General features: G+C 44.9%; 2 protein-coding genes across 7 annotated transcripts in view; both read left to right on the top strand.

Moving 5' to 3' along the window:
- Positions 1-14,258, top strand: part of TBC1D10A (TBC1 domain family member 10A) — a 470,628-nt gene that overhangs the window by 323,800 nt on the left and 132,570 nt on the right. The window lies entirely within an intron of this gene.
- NF2 (NF2, moesin-ezrin-radixin like (MERLIN) tumor suppressor) overlaps positions 1-14,258 on the top strand; it is a 92,597-nt gene that overhangs the window by 63,633 nt on the left and 14,706 nt on the right. The window contains exons 14-16 of one of the 6 annotated variants that reach the window (XM_063315943.1): positions 1,087-1,217; positions 2,019-2,178; positions 7,356-7,415. In XM_063315943.1, the coding sequence (XP_063172013.1) occupies positions 1,087-1,217; positions 2,019-2,178; positions 7,356-7,391 (327 nt within the window). In that variant the 3' untranslated portion in view covers positions 7,392-7,415. Of the gene's footprint in view, positions 1-1,086; positions 1,244-2,018; positions 2,186-7,355; positions 7,484-14,258 lie in introns of those variants that run through there. The other 5 variants (XM_063315945.1, XM_063315947.1, XM_063315942.1 and 2 more) reach the window with 5 other exon arrangements.

The following is a 14,258-nucleotide window of genomic DNA, read 5'->3' as shown; positions in this document are numbered from 1 at the left end:
TCCATGAAGTCACGAAGAGTCGGAGGCTACTGAACGAATAAACAACGAAGTCCTTGCTTAATGACCCTTCCTTTAGTGATGGTTCAGATTTACAACAGTGCTGAAAAAAAAGACTTACAACCAGTCTTCACACTTACAGTCATTGTAGTGTCCCTGGGGTCATGTGATCATGATTTGGGTGCTTGGCAACTGGTTTGCATTTATGACCGTTGCAGCGTCCCATGGTCACACGATCGCCATTTTCGACCTTCCCAGCCAGCTTCTAGCAAGCAAAATCATTGTGGAACTGTGTGATTCGCTTAATGATCATGTGGGCTGCATAACGACCACTGTGATTTGCTTAACAACTGCTGCAATCAAAATTCCGGTCCTAGTTGTGGTCATTAAGCGAGGACTACCTGTACGTAATATGGATCTCAGACCTTGTACTTACAAAAGTAGTCAACTTATAGGGAGCAAATGAGACCCACTCAATAAAACATATATAGAAACCAAACTTGGGGGCTTGTCTGTCCAGGGAGCGTTCAGCCTTCTAACGCCTTGCTGCAGCCTGTATACAGCAGCGTTTCTCAACCTTGGCAACTTTAAGATGTGTGGACTTCAACTCCCAGAATTCCCCAGCCAGCTCTGAATGTCCACACATTTTGAAGTTGCCGAGGTTGAGAAACGCTGCTGTATACAGGCTCACACAGTTTTGCTATCCCTCTGGGAAGCCTGAATATTCTGGTTGTTTTGTGAGCTGTTGCTCTCAGCCATATTGAGATGGGGGATAAATGCTGAAAATAAATAAAATCAGTGGTGAACTTCCAGCATGAAAAATGGTTTAATATATATTCTGAAAATGGTTGTGTTCTTTTAAAGAGAAATAAGTGTGTTTCCTGGAGTGAGGCCAACCATATTTTCTGGTCTGTGTTAAATGAGATGCAAGAACGAAGCCAGTTGCTGATAGTTGCAGCAGCTGCTGAGAACGTACAAGCCATCCTGGTGCCCACTTGCTTCTTCCTTGGTTTCCCTCATCAGCTGGGAAGCTGGTCGGTTAGCTGTTGTTTGCCTGAAATGGCAATTAATCTCTGCTTTTGTCCTTAGCAGCCCATGAATGCAAGTACAACGGCTCTGTCCACTGAATTGTCAACCTTTGGCATTATCAGCGAAAGCCTGTCCTTTGACTTCAAGGATAACGACATGAAGAGGTTGTCCATGGAGATAGAGAAGGAGAAGTGAGTCCTCTTACTACTTCATTACAGTAACTCTGCATCAACCTTCTCAACCTGTTGCAGTAAGGATGTGTTGAACTTCAGGTTCCCTCATACTTAGACATTGGCTGTGCTGGCTGGGGATGAGGGAAGTTGAAAACCAAAAGATTTGCAGAGCACCAGCCTGGAGAAGTCTGCCTCTTTGCTTTGATGTTACCTTCAAGTTACTGGCAGAATTCTGGCTAGCAGTGGTATTTCACGCTAAGGACCTGGCATCCTTGTTCTAAATCCTGTGCCTGGATGTAACTAACTTGGCTCAGCTCATGCTTTATGCTAAGCCATTGTTTGCTTAAACAGTGATTTGTTGAACAACCTATAGTGGCTTGGTTCATACACCCTGCTGAGCCCACTTTCCAGACCACAGGAACTGGCTTCCCTCAATGTCCTAAGCCACACGGTACAAATTCCATTATGGGTTTCCCCATGGTTCTCATGGAGATCTCCATGGTTGGGCGTTGTGTGGTAGAGCTGAAGATCTTCAGGTTTTCAATGTCAGCTTGCGGGCCTATTCATTATTTCCTGCCAACTACATGCTAGATCCGATAACCCCCGTCCTCAACAGGTGGAGTTAACAGCTTTCAGCCTGCTCCAATCCTACAAAGACACACAAAAAATACAGTTTGGCTGAACGTTGCTGGTGCCATTCAGCCTCACCCGCCTGGCACTGCTTCTAGGATAATTCCATCTGCCACCTATTTTAGCGAATTCTGCAGAACCATTTACGTGGCAGCTCACGGCAGGTTCTTTGCATGTGTACGTTCCCAGGGTGGAATATATGGAGAAGAGCAAGCATCTGCAGGAGCAGCTGAATGAGCTGAAGACCGAGATCGAAGCTCTGAAGCTGAAGGAGAGAGAGACGGCCATGGACATTCTGCACAGCGAGAACCACGACCGGGGGAACAGCAAGCACAACACCATTAAGAAGGTAGTTGGTCTTTTGCCATTTTGAAATGGCTAACCCCAGCCTTTCCTGACTTGGTGTCCCCAAACTGGGTGGGAGTCCCCATCCATGCTAGGTGGAAGTTCTGGGAGTTGCACACGGGGAGGGTGTTGCGCAATCTTCCTTTGCAATTCTGACTGGCCTTGTGGTTTTATGAGTCCCACTGATTTCGCAGGCACCCTCCTTTCCCTTTCCTCTCCGATCACGTAAGCAAACTCCCCCAGTGGCTCTGATCAACCATTTACGAGGGACATTGACCGGGCGTCTTGAAGGAACTGATCCTGCACAGGTCTTTATGAATTTATGAAGGGAGAACATGCACGCAGCACTCTGTGGGATTCCTTTTCCTAATTGCCTTTAGGCACGAGTTAGAGCAGCTAGAATCCTGGAGTGAGCTGTGAACACGCAGAGTCAGAGTTACAAAATGAAACAAGGCGCTTTGCCCTCATTTTCACTCACACACTCATTCCTCCCAACCACTCACTTTGCTTGTGCAGCCAGAGTTGGCCAAACATCTGGCTTAGAGGAGGGGCGTCCTCTATTTGGGTAGAGAACCTTTGCTGGAATCTTTTCTTTCCGGTCCTCCTTAGTCTTGCCGATTGATGAGCTAATTGCCTTACACAAACTGGATTTACCTGCTTTCACTAAACGTTTATCTCTCCAGCCAGCACCCGCACTGTTCCGGGACCTGTTTTTCTGTCCCCAGGAGTTTGTGGATGTGCCTCTCTCGCTCCCAGAGAATGGCATCTTGAACTGTCCTTCACTTTAGCTCTTTTGTAGCCTTCTTTTAAATTTTGTCACAAGGGAAATCTGGCCCACAGGATAGCTGGCTTGGCCAGTGAAATTGAAGAAAGCTTTAGGCTGCCTCGCACAGAGACATTTTCTGCAGTGTCCTACAGGCATTGTCCTCCAAATGTGTCTTTGCAATATCACAATAGAATCTATTCCTAAAAGGTTCCTGGTTCCTCTCTGCTCTGAGTTTTCTTGCATTAACCCAAGTAGCCTTCTATGTCAGAAAAATCTTTTTTTTGTTTTGTTTTGTTTTGGCTGTTCAGACTGCACACTGCAGGTTGGGGGGAACGCCATGATGCTTGATGAGGAGAAAAGTCTCTACAGAGATAAAAACAGCATTTCAGAAAGCTGTGTTTGAACCTTTCTCAAGCAAGGAAGCTGGGTTAAGCAACTACTCAGTAGAAACACCCCCCCTTTTTTTTTTTTGAATTGTTGATCTGAACAGGAAATGAAAGGGAAATTCCTGTAAAATGAGTCTGCCAAGGCAAAAACGGTTGATTCCTTGGTTGGCTCGGTAGGGCAATGGAGACAGTGCCCATGACTTCCTGCTCTAAAGACCAGGAAAGATGTCCATGTGAAGAGAAGGTGGGATGCAGTTCATAGGAGGATCCCTGTGGGAGGAGAATGAGCCCTCCATATTGTTAGAAATGGGAGGGCAGTGTTTGTTTTCACTTCACCAGTTATGATAAATACAGGTGTTGGTCAACCTTCACAAGGAAAGGAGAATAGCAGATGATTTGTAAAAGGAGGACACGCAAGATGGAGACTAGTTGATCCCTTCTCCAGGGCCACCATCCTGAGCCTGCCTTCCCAGCTTTTCTGGGTCCTGTCTCTAGGTGACCCAGAAGTGTGAAGGAATGCTGGAAGGATTGGATGAACCAGCTCTCGTTCTGCATCTGTGAGGACAGACGTGGAACCAAAGATGGTGGCGGTTAGCTGAGATCTCCGAAGCTTGCAGAGATACAGAAATCCCTTTAATGAGCGAGCAACAAGCACGTCCTGTTCCAAAAGCAAAAAGATTGGGCGTGCTCATCAGATTCCAAAATGGTGAAATATTGTTAGTTGGACAAGACAGAGAATGTTTGCAAAGCCTAGTTTCTGGAATTCTTCCCAAGCCCTTCATAGCAGCTCTGCTTTGGGTCATGTGGCCAAGAGAGGGGAGGAAGGAAGGCTTAGACTGGAGCAGTTGCCAACATTCAAAGCCACCGCCACATTGGGGGGATTTGGTGGGGGGAGTTCCTTTGTGGCCGTCAGCCAAATCTGGCCCATTTTCAAACTTGGTCTTTTTATTACCAGCTTCCTCTGCGCCCCCCACCCCCCCCGCCTGCCTTCTAAATCTGTGTGATTTTGCACAACTCCCTTTAGCTCCCCACACCTAATTGGTCAGAAAAGAGGATTTGAATCCAAAAGACCCTGGGGAAAATTTAACCCAAGAGAAAGAGTGGGAGCACATCATGGTGATGAAGGACCATTTGCTGGGAATTTGCTGAGCAAATTCCCAGCTTCCTAGTCAATGCTAGAAGCCCTTGGCCGGCTTGGCATGTGCAATTACTTGCTCAGGAGAGCTGGCTTCTTACGTTTTTGTCCCTAGCAGCCAAAGTTTTAACTGAACCAAGCAGTTGAGGAATCACATTTTTAATAAATAGAGTGAACAGCAATCTGTCTTTAGTAATGCAGAAGGCAAGTGGGGAGGAACCTTTGCAGCTGGGTGCAAGGAGGGACTGTAGCATCTTTCATAAGATGAAACCGGCTGGATCACACCTGTGCTCCATTTATTCCGGCATCTTTCATTCTTGTGGAAAATCCACATGAAGGATTTTCTCGTGCATGTCATTTCCAGCCACTGATAATCAGAGGCATGCTGCCACTGAATGAAGAAGTTGCATTTATGTAACCCTACCCGGTTTTGCTTTCATCTGAGGTTTCTGAAAGTAAAAAAACAAGTTTTAAAAATTCAGTGCATTTTAAACCTCTGACGTCAGGAGTGTATATAATTGGGACCAGAGATGCTTTCTCTTTTCCCCTCGACCTCCTAATTAGAATCACTATTTTGTTAGCAGCTCCCATTCCAACAGGATAAAATGATTATGTTTGCAAAAATATCTGCTGGAATAGAGAGATATTGGGATCTCCTTCAGCATCTCAAAAATCTCCCAGGAGTTTGTCAGCTAGGATTTTCCCTGCTTGTAGAAGATAATATGCCTTCTGTGAAATGAATCCCATAAGTTTCCAGCAGAAAATTGTTATATATTAGAGGAGGAGGAGGAGGAGGAGGAGGAGGAAGAAGAATAAGAATCAGCTTTCATTTTATTTCTATTTTTTTAAATGCTTTCCTCTCTGAAGAGCTTGGAGCTCATGATGTAGTTTATTGATATTTCATGTTATTGTCCCCAGAGTCCAGTGATGTAGGTCAGGCCCACAATCTCAGCCTTTGCATAACCTGGAACAGAGGATTTGCATCTGATTTTTATTGCAATTATGGCTAGATGACCCATGCAAAGGAGGTCACTGAATGGTTTATTTGCCAGAGTGGGAACATTAGCAGACCCAGCTTTGTCATGCAGATACGAGGGAAGATATATATGCCAATTTTTCTTCTGCCTCTTAATTTGGGTGTATGTGTACGTATGTAAGAATGCTTTACTGGGGTGTGTGTGCATGTTAATTGACTTTCCCTTCTTTCAAAACAATAATGTTGTTACCAAGGCAGAGATCACCCCGCCACCACCTTGGTTGGGGCAAGATCCACCTGTTGAAGACTGAGGAGTATGGTTAATTTCTTTATTGGACTTAAAGTATTTATAAACTTTGGTGTTTGAGCTGAAGAGCTCAGAAAGCATATTAGCAATGAGACTTTCCCTGCCCTTCAGGCTTATGGTCTTAAAGACATGATGCTCTGGGAAAAAGGGATGAGGAGAAAAGGAGAAAAAAGCAGGCTTAGACAACAGAATTAGTGTCCCATTCTTTATCAAAGGAGGATCTTCCCCAAAAGTCCACGTCTGCATGATAGGACGGGTTTAAAAGGGTGACTTAAGCCAGGCTGATGCTTAAGGCACTTATTTCACTTGTAAAAACCATGAGACACCCCTCCTCCCCCCAGAAATGCAAGCCACTTCTGAAGGGCGGCCTTTGAGGAGTCCTGCAAAGCATAATGGGCTCCATAAGCCAAGAGCAGTTGCACAATCCTGCCTTCTCGTGACCAGCTGGCATGGGCAATTGAATAGCGGTTCAGTTTAGGTGCAAGGGTTTCAGCCCCTGCTTCCCCCAGAGGTTGGCAACTTGGAAGGTGTTTGCTCTCTTCCGTCGTCCTCCGCTTAAAATTGTAGCTGTTGTCTGGAGGAACTTGGAAATCCCAGTTAGTTATTACATCCAGTTGGTCCTGGTAGCTCCATAAACTGCTGCCTAGCAAGCCTTCACTGGACCTCCTGCCAAAAATACATAAAGCTTTGCTCATTGGAGTCTCTTCCTAGAGCGACCTTTTCTATCGGTGGATGACACAACATGCAAACCATTGGCTGTTGGACCAGCCCCAGGTGTCTGTTAAGTTGAGGATTTGCCCCTCCAGCCTTACCTGCTGAAAATTCAGTGTGCATCGCCTCTCTTCGCTTCCTACAAAGGCAGCCTGGCAGCACCTCTTTTTAAACAGTACAGCAGGTCCCTGGGTTAAGAACGAGGTCCGTTCCTAAGTCCGTCCGTAAGTCGAATTTGTATGTAAGTCGGAACAGTTATTTAGCATCAGTTAGTATACAGTATAGTATATATTTTACCTTTCCATGCATATAAAACACTTAAGAAACACTTCCAAATACACTAAACCATCTTAAACATAATAATACTCAAAGTAGTATTGTGTATTTAACCCAAAACATTGTACTTAACTCAAGTTTTTAATATAATAGTCTTTATGGCCATCCGTTCTTAACTAGGAGTTGTCCGTAAACCGGGACGTTCTTAAACTGGGGACCCGCTATAAATATTTTCCTTCACTGAATGCAAGGATAAAAAAAATACTAGCTCAGCTCTTACCAAGCATGCCAGCACTTAGTATCTGCCCTGCCTGGACCCAGTCATTTATTTTCATTTATTTATATATCCAATGTATTCCACGCCCATCTTGTTCAGGGACTTGAAGAGGAACGTCCAGTTGCGTTATCTTTCCATAGCAAACGCGAAACCCGTTCCCTTCCGGAACTTCCTAACAGGGGAGTTGGGCAAGAGGACAGCCAGAAACGTTTATGGCCCCACCCCTGAATCAAAAGAAAACTCCCCAGTGTCTCAGTGTTATACACAAAACATAGAGGGGGCGTTGATGCCCTCTTGAATTCACAAAGGACCCTTCTGTGTTCTGTTTCTCGTTGTTGCCGGTTTAGCCTCAAGCCCAGGGCAGAAGACCTATCTGCATCTGAGACTTCCAAGTAGCTTGTTCCAAGGTACTCTGTGTTTGGTGTTGGGATGGTTGTCTTTCCTACTAACTTCTGCATGACCTTGCCTGTGACGGATTGCTACTACTGCACCGGCTTTCTGTGTGGCCCCGCGTAGGAGGGAGGTTTAACACCTGAGCCACCCTGGTGGGAAGTTGATCAATGTGGCTTGCTAAGAGCTGTTCAGGGTTGGAGAGAACTTCTCCTCCTCCCTGTTTTTGGAGTAGCACCATCAATGCCTTGACAGGCCTCGTCAGGAGCACATCTTGGCCCTGGGCATAAGGATGGGTGGGGAGAGCAGTTTTCATGTGCTGAGCATAGCCAAGAACACACTGTTAATTCCAGGGTCCACTGTGTGTTCAGCATGCTCCTGTTGTCCCAAACCATGGAAATCTGACATGCTTTTGCATGTTCTCAAAGAGCTCTCATGGGATTATGGCCATTTTAAAATTGTTTCGGCTTATTTGGGGGGAGGCGGAGACATATATTGTGGGTCTTGCAAACAGGATGCCATCCACAGGGATCAGGTTGCCAGCTTCTGAGATGGACAATGCCTGACATGCGGGCAGTTGTGCACATACCATATTCAAAGATAGAAGAGCACAGCCCACTTCTCCATAAAAACAGAGGAAAGAGGTGTCCTGGGAGATCTGTGTGTGCAGAAACATGGCTTTCCCGATTCTCTCCCACCCCCTCCCTGGTGGGGGAAGATTGCCCAGGTTTCTCTGCCACCCTCCCACTTGTGCTTGGGTGCCTCCCATCTTTATGTGTTTAGTGGGAACGGGAGAGGGGAGAGACAGTAGTTATTGCCAAGGCTGTTTTCTTCCTCATCTGCCACAACTTGGCCCCCCTCTCCATTTTCCGGCTGGCTGAAACGTGAAAAATAAAGCCACAGAGAACCTTCTGAAGCTGCAGCTTCCCTCCCTCAAGTCTTGTGCTTTAAAGCTGCCCCTTGCTTTCTGGAAACCCTGGCAGAGTTGACCTCTTGTGCTCCTGTGGGGCCTTTGCTTCATGTTTCACATTCTGCTCAACCAGAATTTTTCAGCTCTTAAGAAGGAAAAAGAGCAGTTGGCTGTCACAGCATGACAACATCAGCTGGCCAAAAAGTCTACTGAAAACTTTCTTGGGAACCAGCCCTGAAAGGGAATGATTTGTGGTTGACATTTTCAGTATTTTGGATGGCAGGGTGATCTGCTAATTGCCAGTAGGATCGTTGAGTCTTGAAAGGAAAAGAAGAATCAGATATCTAACTAACTTGTTACCACTTGTTCTCCAGGGCAGGGTTCCTCAACTTTGGCAACTCTAAGCTGTGTGGACTTCAACTCCCAGAATTCTGGGAGCAAAGCTGGCTGGGGAATTCTGGGAGTTGAAGTCCGCACAGCTTAGAGTTGCCAAGGTGGAGGAACCCTGCTCTAGGGTGTTTATTTTCAGGGAGTTCAAGTTCTGGTTGTTCAGAACCAGGTTTGTAGGTTGTCAGTTCTCCAGACAACCCTCCCTCAACCTGGGATCGTCACGGTCTGCTGACATCAACCTGGCTCATCCTTGGTGATCTGGCAGTTGGGGAAGTGCTTTTCAAGACCTTTCACTGATTCATTCATTGTGCAGCAGGACCAGCTTTGGGGATGTGGATGTTTCAGGCCAGTTTTGTATCACATAGAAGAACTGAAATGGAGCCCATTTCAATTCGCCTCCATCCTTGCTCCAGGTTTTCCTGATCTTCCCTCAGTTACTCCATTGCATCTTGTCAACCATAATGCAGAAGCTATTGAGGTGGGCATTTGTAGTCTTGGGTTCCTTTTGACGGTCTTGTAGAGTTGGTGAGGCAACTCTATCCATCATCATAGGGCAAAATAGAAGCCCATCAAACAACTGTTAGCAGCACAGTTGTGAAGCCTTGGGCATCTCCTATCTTCTGCTGGATTCTACACCATCTTTGTCTTTTTTCTTCCTGCCTGGCTTTTCAATTAACCCACACTTGTCAAAGCACCTTTTCCCCTTTGACTCTGTCATCCACTAAACTTGTGAAACTTGGATTCTTCTCGGGGTTTTATGTCTTCAGAAGTGTTTTTTTCCTTCCCCAAGGTCAAAGGGTAGCATGCTGGAACAGGTGGCATACAAAATGCCCTGAATCGCAAACCCCTGTAACTTGAAGGTGGGCTTCAACTGTACATTGTGTAGGCCTGTTTCACACCTTTGTGCTTTTGTGGGTCACAGGAGGCTTGTACTAAGGGGTAGGTGTTGCAGATTGGACACCTGCAAGCACCTGGATTTCTTTGGATCACCTCTCCTGCTTTGGTCTGGTGGCATTCATCTCCTTTTCAAACTTCTTGCCTGGAATTTTTCATATTCTGAGAATCACTTCCAACCCTCCTCTTGAACGTCCTGCATCCATGGCTTAGCACCAGAAGACGGAAGAAACATCCTGTTGGAGGTGCTGCTTGCTTTCCTGTACATTGATTCTCTTGTGGAAGATCTGCCTCTTTTAGATGCACACTGGTCCTTTCCCGCTATCCGAAGCTATCAAGAAGATAAACCGTTCCTTTTGGTGACTGTGTCTGTTTTGGGCGAAAAGCATCTACATTCTGCCAAGCTGCTTTCTGCATCCTGTTTCTTTTCTGGGTGTTTTTTTTTTCCTGTTCCGTTTTGTTTCTTGCATAGCTTACTCTGCACTTTCTGCATAACATCATCTTATTTTAGTGAGCTGTGGAACTGCGCAAGATGCCAATTCCTCCCTGGACAACAAGTATAATCCCATAGCTGCCATGGTTTCGATAGTGCGCTTCACGCATCTCATCAGGGCTAGAAATTTGCTTTTAAAAACAGGAATAATAAGAAAGTGGATTCTCTGAAGAAAAAAAATTGGGTAAACTAGTGGATTTTAATCAGCTTCAGATAGCACGGACCCTGATCAGGAATGAGGGGAGATTTTCCCAGCTGCATCTGGAGTGCTGCAGACCACTCACAATCCTCCTTTTTTTTCCCTGTGTTTCTGAGGAATTGCAACATTTTCCCTTCATAATATGAAGGGCTGCAGGAGTTAGCCTCTCTAGTCTTGATTTTGACATTATTCTCCTGCTTTGCTCATGGTTAGAGCCCCATTTTTCCGTCTCAGCAACTCAGCTAGCTTAGATTTCCACTTGCTTCCTCAAAATGGCATCAAGTCTCTGCTCCTCCCTTCTAGATATTAATTTCTGCTCTGTGTTACTCTGATTAAGCCACTAGGACCTAAAGGCCCAATTTTTAAAATTCAATATGCATCTGAGTGGAGGGCCAGATCTATTGTATTAGACATAAAGATTCTCTACTCTCTCTTGACACTAGGACCAGCCGCAGTAATGAGTTTTGGGTACTTTATGGAAATCTGCGTGGACTTTTTGCTGTAACCTCCAAGCAACAATTAAATGGTAGAAATTGTATACTGTATGGCCTGAAGCCTCTCTGTTCTTTGAGATAGAAACGAACCCTCTTGTCATGCTAATCTTGTTTGGAAAACCAAATCCAGAAAACAAAGTGGAGATTGATTTTGCATTTTCAGTTCTCTTGAGGAGTTTTTAAGTATAGGCTCTGGTAACGTTTTAACTGGGGAGATAATTAAATCTATAAAGTGCAAAAAACGGTGAAAAACCTATTTGGAATGGAAGAAGAACGATAGAAGGAGGTAAACAGTCGTGTTTTAAGGTTTTACGAAGTGTCAGCAGAGTCAAGACCTTTTCTCCTGCAGGTCACCATACCCCCCCCCCCACAAACGCCTACCCTGATTTGGCTAACCCTAATTCTGCTGGCATTTTGTAAAGCCTTAAAAACGTTAACTGTTTTCCAGGCAGCGGGGTTGGGAGGTTAATAGGGCCAGTGAGATGGACTTTCTTTGTGGTGACTGTTGTTGCCCTCCGCTACCACCATAGGTATATTTATTATTGTTGTTTTTGTTGAGTTTTAATTCTGCGTCGGTGACCCAGCATTGCTGTTGCCAGATGGGTGGTCATTATAAATTGATTGAAATAAATAAGGCACTGATATGCCACAAAGGACAAATCTGAGAAAATTCAGACATAATTAGGTTTCATGTTAATGGGAGTAGCAAGTGAAATATGTTGAACAGGTTTGCAACTTTGGATAAGGAGGGATTGTGTTTAATAATGGGAGGGGGAGGTGTCTGCCATAGCCAGGACAAAATGAAGTGAGTGTGTGTGGGGGGTATCCCATATGTAGATGAAGCTGGGGTTTAAATTTTCCTGAGTTTTGGAGATGGGTTGGTGTTGGAGTGTTAACTTCCAGCCATCAGGGTTTTTATCATATTTATTTTATTGTGTATTATAGTGTTTTACAGTTTTATATTTTTTTATTTATGTTTTATTGTAAACTGCCCAGAGTCCCTTTTGGGAGATGGGCGGTGATAAATTTGACAAACAAACAAACAAACAAACAAATAAATGCAATAGGGAAACACGCTAGGCTTTTTGACCTTGTTCGTTTAGTTTTCAAGCAACCCTTGCCGAAAAAAGTGGGAACATTTTGCTGACTTTGAGCAATAGCTTAAAGGAGGCTACAGGGGTCCCCAAAAAGTATTTGGGGTGGCCCAGACGGCTAAAGTTGCAAGTTGCGTGCCCTTGTACTGACTTATTTCTAGAGAAGATCGATTTCACAAAGGAATGTTAATCTTGTGCTTTCCAGATAGGTTAGATTTCCACCTGCATAATCCGCAACCGGAACAACCTTTGATCGTGCTGATGGTAGAGAACAGAAGTGACGTCACAGATCTGGAAGGCACCTAATTGGCAGAGGCTGGCTTATATATTTACTAGTATCACTGATATCCTATTTTCCCCCTCCCAAAGAGCACTCAAGGAAATTCCAAGGAAAGGAGAATCAACTTTGATGAGTCTTGATATCTGACTCCCAAGTTTTCCCTCTGCTGAATTTTGAGGACCGCGGCAGAGGCTCTCTTTGCTGGGTCTAAGAACCCTTGAACCCATACTTTGGCCTGTCCTAAGCTAAGCCCTGACACAGAGAGAACAGCTGCCTTTGTGACCTTCGAATTTTCATAGCTGTCTTGGAAGGCTCCTTGGAGGCTCTTCATGTTTAATGATGTGGTTAACATGCTAATCTCTTTTTATGAGCTTTGTGGGTTCAGCACAGGTATCTCTTCTTAAAACTGATTTCTTCCTCATCTGCCCTGCTGGTTGCACGGATTCCAACTGGCTGAACATCAAGTAGTCTCATTGTTTTGGCTTCAGTCAAATATATGAGGCTGTTTCTTGAGCATTAGCTTCTTCCTCTCTGATTTCAGGGCTTCTCTTAGACCCGATGAAGCTCATACATTTGGTGGGTGCCTAGGCTGGGAGAGACAAAGCCTTGTATATCTCAGGATTTTCTGAAAAAGACAGTTGGGAACAGATAGTTATTCCCAGCTTTATGATAATTTGAAATGCGTCTTAATCCTCATTTTCAGGGATACTGCAGACAAATGTTCTGAGAGTAGAATCCCGTAAAGGTGTCCCTCAAAGCCTTGTCCTCCAAGAAGACTGCACCGTTGTGTCCGTGAAGTTACCAGCTGGACTTGAGGAAGTCTTAACCTTTATATTACATGTAGTCTTCGCTTAATGACCACAATTGGGACCAGAATTTCAGTTGCTAAGCGAAGCAGTCATTAAGCAAATCCGACCTGATTTTATGACCTTTTTTCTGGTGGGCATTAAGCAAACCATGTGGCCATTAGGTGAATCACAGGGGGTTCCCCATTGATTTTGCTTGCCAGAAGCAGGACGGGAAGGTTGAAAATGGTGATCATGTGACCAAGTGACACTGCGACGGTCATAAATGCGAACTGGTTGCCAAGTGCCCAAATCGTGATCACATGAGCGGGGGTGGTGGTGCTGTGACAGTTGTAAGTGTGAGGACCAGTCGCAAGTGGGGTTTTTCAGCACCATTGTAAGTCCGAACTGTCACTGAATAGATGGTTGTTGAGCAAGGACTACCTGTATGGCTTTTGATAACGTCGTAGCATTGTTTTACATTTTGCAAAGGAACAGGAGACAGATTTTTTTTCGATTGCTGCTATAAGCCCCTTGACCAAGGACAAGAATAAGAACACCTTATCTGTACGTTCTTTTGTTTTAGAGAACCAGCTGCTTTAGACCGAGGGGACATAATGCCTTCAATGTATAGCTACTTCAGGACTCATCGACAGAGTTCACCGAGAGTTTCAAGTCTTAAACGTTTAATCAGGATGTGAAGTAGGGGTAAAGTAACTGCGCGTGCGTGTGCGCGTATTCCAAGACAGCTTCCAGAATAAAGGATTTTGTATTTGTGCCGTACGAAGACGAGCGTAACTGTTTTTCTTCCCAATGATATTTCATAAGCCGGCCTACAAAAGCTTCATCTGAAGGGAAGACCCTTGCAAGTAGAGAACGGCGGCGTTAGAAGCAAGCCGTGTGGATGTCACAGTGACCTTGTCTTGAAATACGGTCCCACTTTCTTTTTCTAGCCAGTCGGTGACAGGTCAGCGAAACACTATCAACTTTTACACTGCCGAAATCTAAGGCAAGGGCAGCCTAACGTAGATAAAGGATGATTTATGTTTTTTGTATTTGGTGAGGCCTATCTCAATGTCTCATGCAAATCGAAATAACGGTTCCTGAGCATTGGCTTCTCTCTCTCTCTCTCTCTCTTTTTTTTTTTTTTGAGAAAAGCTTCAGAAAACGTAGATGGCGTAGATAGTATTGGCAGGGGGTTTAAGCCTTTCCATCACTGCTTCAGATGAACCTCTTCTTTTTGCTTCTCTTGTTTAAGCCCCACCTGATTTATTTATTTAGAATCATTTCTACACAGAGAGAAAGAGGGAGAGAGGGAGAG

Source organism: Candoia aspera, chromosome 15 (assembly GCF_035149785.1).
Source record: "Candoia aspera isolate rCanAsp1 chromosome 15, rCanAsp1.hap2, whole genome shotgun sequence".
NCBI lineage: Eukaryota > Metazoa > Chordata > Lepidosauria > Squamata > Boidae > Candoia > Candoia aspera.
This window is presented reverse-complemented; position numbering and strand designations above follow the sequence as displayed.